Below are 3627 nucleotides of genomic sequence, written 5' to 3' on the forward strand. Positions count from 1 at the left end.
GTCCTAATCTTAACTTTAATTCTGTGATAGTTGTTCTTATAGGAATTTACCTTAGAAGTTATATAAGAGTAGTAGTAATTAGTATATCTATTTTAATTTTATTTCCAATTAAGCTATAATTTATTTTTCTCATCATCATTAAACATGAATAAAATAGTAGATTTTTAAAATAAAGAGGCAATAATTTTTTCGAGTTCTTAATTAGAAAAATTCTAATTACTTAGATGTGGTGGCAATACTTTTTGTCTTTTGAATGAATGCTTGAACAGTGCATTTTTTTATATTGAATTTCATGATTGTTAAAATTTTTTTCTCTTGAAAGAATGATGAACAAGAGAAATATTATTGATGATCTGAAAAATCATGAAATTGATTCTTAAAGCAAGAAAAAACAGTGGAAAAAAACACAAGGAATCATTGGATAAAGAAAAAGAAAAAGCCAATAGCCCTTTAAACCAAAAGGCAAAGGTGAAAAGGATCCAAGGCTTTGAGCATCAATGGATAAGAGGGCCCAAGAAAATAAATCCAGGCCTAAGCAGCTAAATTAAGCTGTCCCTAACCATGTGCTTGTGGCATGCAGGTCCAAGTGAAAAGCTTGAGACTGAGTGGTTAAAGTCATGATATATCTGAGCTTCACTTAAAACTCTGAGATATTATTGCTTCTTAATTTCTTTTTATCCTATTTTATTTATCTAGTTGCTTCCGCAAACCGTAGCTCATTCGCCTACTCCTCCTCCTCCGCCTCTGTCACAGGATGAGGTCATCACCAAGCGCAGGAACAAAGATGAGGTTCGAACCATGCTTGAGTGCTACCGTCGCATCAAGCTCTTTTTGTCAAAGAAGGAAGGTGCTTTCATCCATACCCTTGAACAGAGCTTCTTCGCTCTCATAAATGCTTTCAGAGGTAAACACTATTAAACAACACTTCATAGTTCATTCTCTATCTTTTTGGAGTGTATAAATTTGAAATTAAGGTTAATGAATTTGAGTATGTTGAATGCGATGTTGTAATGTTTAGAATTGAAGTTAACATAATTTTTAATCATGTGTAGGAACACGAGTGAGCCATTTTGATCTGTAAACTTTTAGTGAGTCAAAGTAGTCGTTTAGATAATCAATGTGACAATTTTATTCTCATTTCTTGTCTATAGAAACTATTTGAACTCATCAAAATGACCTACGTGTGTACCTAACTGACTTTGAAAGTGATCAAACTAAGCAGTTAACTCGTCTTGAAAGTTTCAGTATATACACACCATGTAGGAGAATAACATTATATACATATTAAAATATTAGTGAATGTGAATATGAATATGTATATTAGAACATAAGAGAAGTAACTCAGAAGAGCAACCATGAGACATGAGTAGTTAAGCACAACAAAAATAGAAACAGAGTAGAAACGAGAGAAGCGATGCGGCAACAGAACCAGTAGAGCGGTGAGTTAGGAAAGCCTAGTGGGGGACTGAAGAGATATTAGTGTTCACCGGAGCAGCGCTGATGGCGACAAGTTTCGATGAGAGAGCAGGAGTTATTTTTGTTTAAGTCAATACTTCATAGTTCATTCTCCTGCCCTTCTTTTCATCCTACCTAAGCTGCTTCTACTATTTCCCCCTCTTCACTCAAATACAAACCCATCATGTAGTTATTTTTTTCTTTCCTCATAATACTCTTCTATATACATGGCATCAAGATCAAGATCATGCAAGTATCATGTGTTCCTCAATTTCAGGGGTGAAGACGCTCGCTCTGGATTCACTAGCCATCTCTATGCCACCCTCACAAGGAAGGGAATCACTACCTTCATTGATGACACCGACCTTCGCAAAGGTGATGTTATTTCACATGAACTTACCAGAGCAATTGAAGACTCTATGTTTGCAATCATTTGTTGTTGCTGCAAATTATGTTAACTGAATTATTAGAACAACCATTATTAGCACTTTTGGTTTGGCACTTGGAGGCCAAATCACATTACTTTCTGGAATCTTCTATTGGATTGCTCAGCTTCTTGGTTCCATTGTTGCATGTTTCCTCCTTTCTTATGTCATTGAATTATATATAAACTCTCTATGATTCAATCACTTGTTGAGTATGTCATATCTCTCATAAGTTTACATTGTCCTTGATCCAATGCTTTAGCAGCATATTTTTTCTTATATATCCTACACAAGATCCATTCATGTGATAAGATAACTTAAATATAGGAGTACTCATTGATGTGTAATTATATATCTTAATTAAGTTGTTAACAAATTTACATAGTGGAGCTTGGAGGACTAGATGAAACACAAAACACAAAGACAGCTGCATCATGATGATGAAGAAATAGAGAATGTTCATCGTTCTTATTTGTCTTTAGTGAAAAAAAGTGAGGAGGAAGCAAAAGCTTTGCTTCTTTACAGTTACAGGCACAGTATGAAAGGGTTTGCAGCATTGCTTAGCAGAGAAAAAGTGAAGAAGTAATTATTAATAAGTCTAGAGTTGAACAAATAATTCTGCAATAACACTTTTCTTTTCCTATGCTCCCTCAGTCCCTCATTAATCAATACATATAGGAGAATACTATGTATGCCATATGTTCATTTCTTCTTCCCTATGCTTCCTCTCTTTCTCCTTCCTTTTTTATTTTAATTAGATTTTCTTTCCCTATAGTCTTGCTTGTATGATTCTATACTAATAATACTGTACCATTCTTCTCTTGCAGCATTAAAGGAATTAACAACAAAGAACAAACACCCCCTAAAGGTAACAATTAATACCATTCAGACCCTAATATTTCTAAGTATATTATTAGTATGCTTTGGAGTATCTTTTAATTAATATTTGCATGCTATCACATTTTCTTGTAGGATTAATTAGATATTTTTTTAATATATAATTATTTAGTTACATAATTAGTAATTAGTTGGCAATGAGTGATGTCTACTACTTGTGTTGTGTTTGTAATTAATTACTATTATTGATGATATCAATGTGTTATTGTTTTTTCTTCTTATGGATTAGTCAGGACCTTTATTAGATTTGATGCTCTAGCAGTTGCTTTATAAGAAAAGGTCTTTGCACCATCTGGTCATATTCTTTTATTATCCATTTATTTAGTTTTTAATAGTTTTTTCGCTAACAAAAGTATATGTGCTTTTGATATATGATAATTTAGCATTCTAATATTCACTATGCTATATTCATGTTGCTGCATTATTGCTCTTATCAAAACAGGAGGAAAGACATTTATTGGAGAGAAATATGAATGTAGCCCTTCAACAGAAGATTGAAGAACTTCAGAAAAATTTGATGCAGGTTATTATAAGTCACCTCTTTGCTTCAAACACTTGGAATATTTAGTTGCTAGTAGATTTTGATGCTAGCAGAGTTTAGAAAAGGACTTGAGGTTTTAAGATAGCTCGATATTTGTTTAATACCTTATTTTTTTTCATCTATTATTATCTTGTAACTTTTTTTCTTCAATAATGCATGTGCCTCCAAATTGTGAATTAATGGTTCATAATTTGAAGAGTTACATGTGCAGGGATCCTTGCTTTTATATATTATTTCCAGATATGGTTTCTAATCTTTAAGGTTGTTTTTTTTTCATTCAGGTTACCCATGAAAAGGTGAAAGCTCTTG

The 3627-nt window shown here is 32.8% G+C and overlaps 1 protein-coding gene across 1 annotated transcript; it reads left to right on the forward strand.

Moving 5' to 3' along the window:
- The first annotated feature begins 1386 nt into the window (after nt 1-1386).
- LOC140184137 (uncharacterized) lies at nt 1387-3345 on the forward strand. The gene is made up of 3 exons (XM_072234430.1): nt 1387-1830; nt 2708-2748; nt 3220-3345. The coding sequence occupies exons 1-3, from the start codon at nt 1683-1685 to the stop codon at nt 3343-3345; spliced, it is 315 nt and encodes a 104-aa protein (XP_072090531.1). The 5' UTR covers nt 1387-1682.
- Nucleotides 3346-3627: the final 282 nt, after the last annotated feature.

The sequence above is a fragment of the Arachis hypogaea genome, chromosome 4 (genome assembly GCF_003086295.3).
Source record: "Arachis hypogaea cultivar Tifrunner chromosome 4, arahy.Tifrunner.gnm2.J5K5, whole genome shotgun sequence".
In the NCBI taxonomy this organism is placed as follows: Eukaryota; Viridiplantae; Streptophyta; class Magnoliopsida; order Fabales; family Fabaceae; genus Arachis; species Arachis hypogaea.

Coding starts and splice junctions, on each gene's coding strand:
- LOC140184137 (XM_072234430.1), top strand. CDS start 1,683: ATGGCATCAAGATCAAGATCATGCAAGTATCATGTGTTCCTCAATTTC. Junction 1,831..2,707: donor TGACACCGACCTTCGCAAAG/GTGATGTTATTT, acceptor CTTCTCTTGCAG/CATTAAAGGAATTAACAACA. Junction 2,749..3,219: donor AGAACAAACACCCCCTAAAG/GTAACAATTAAT, acceptor TTATCAAAACAG/GAGGAAAGACATTTATTGGA.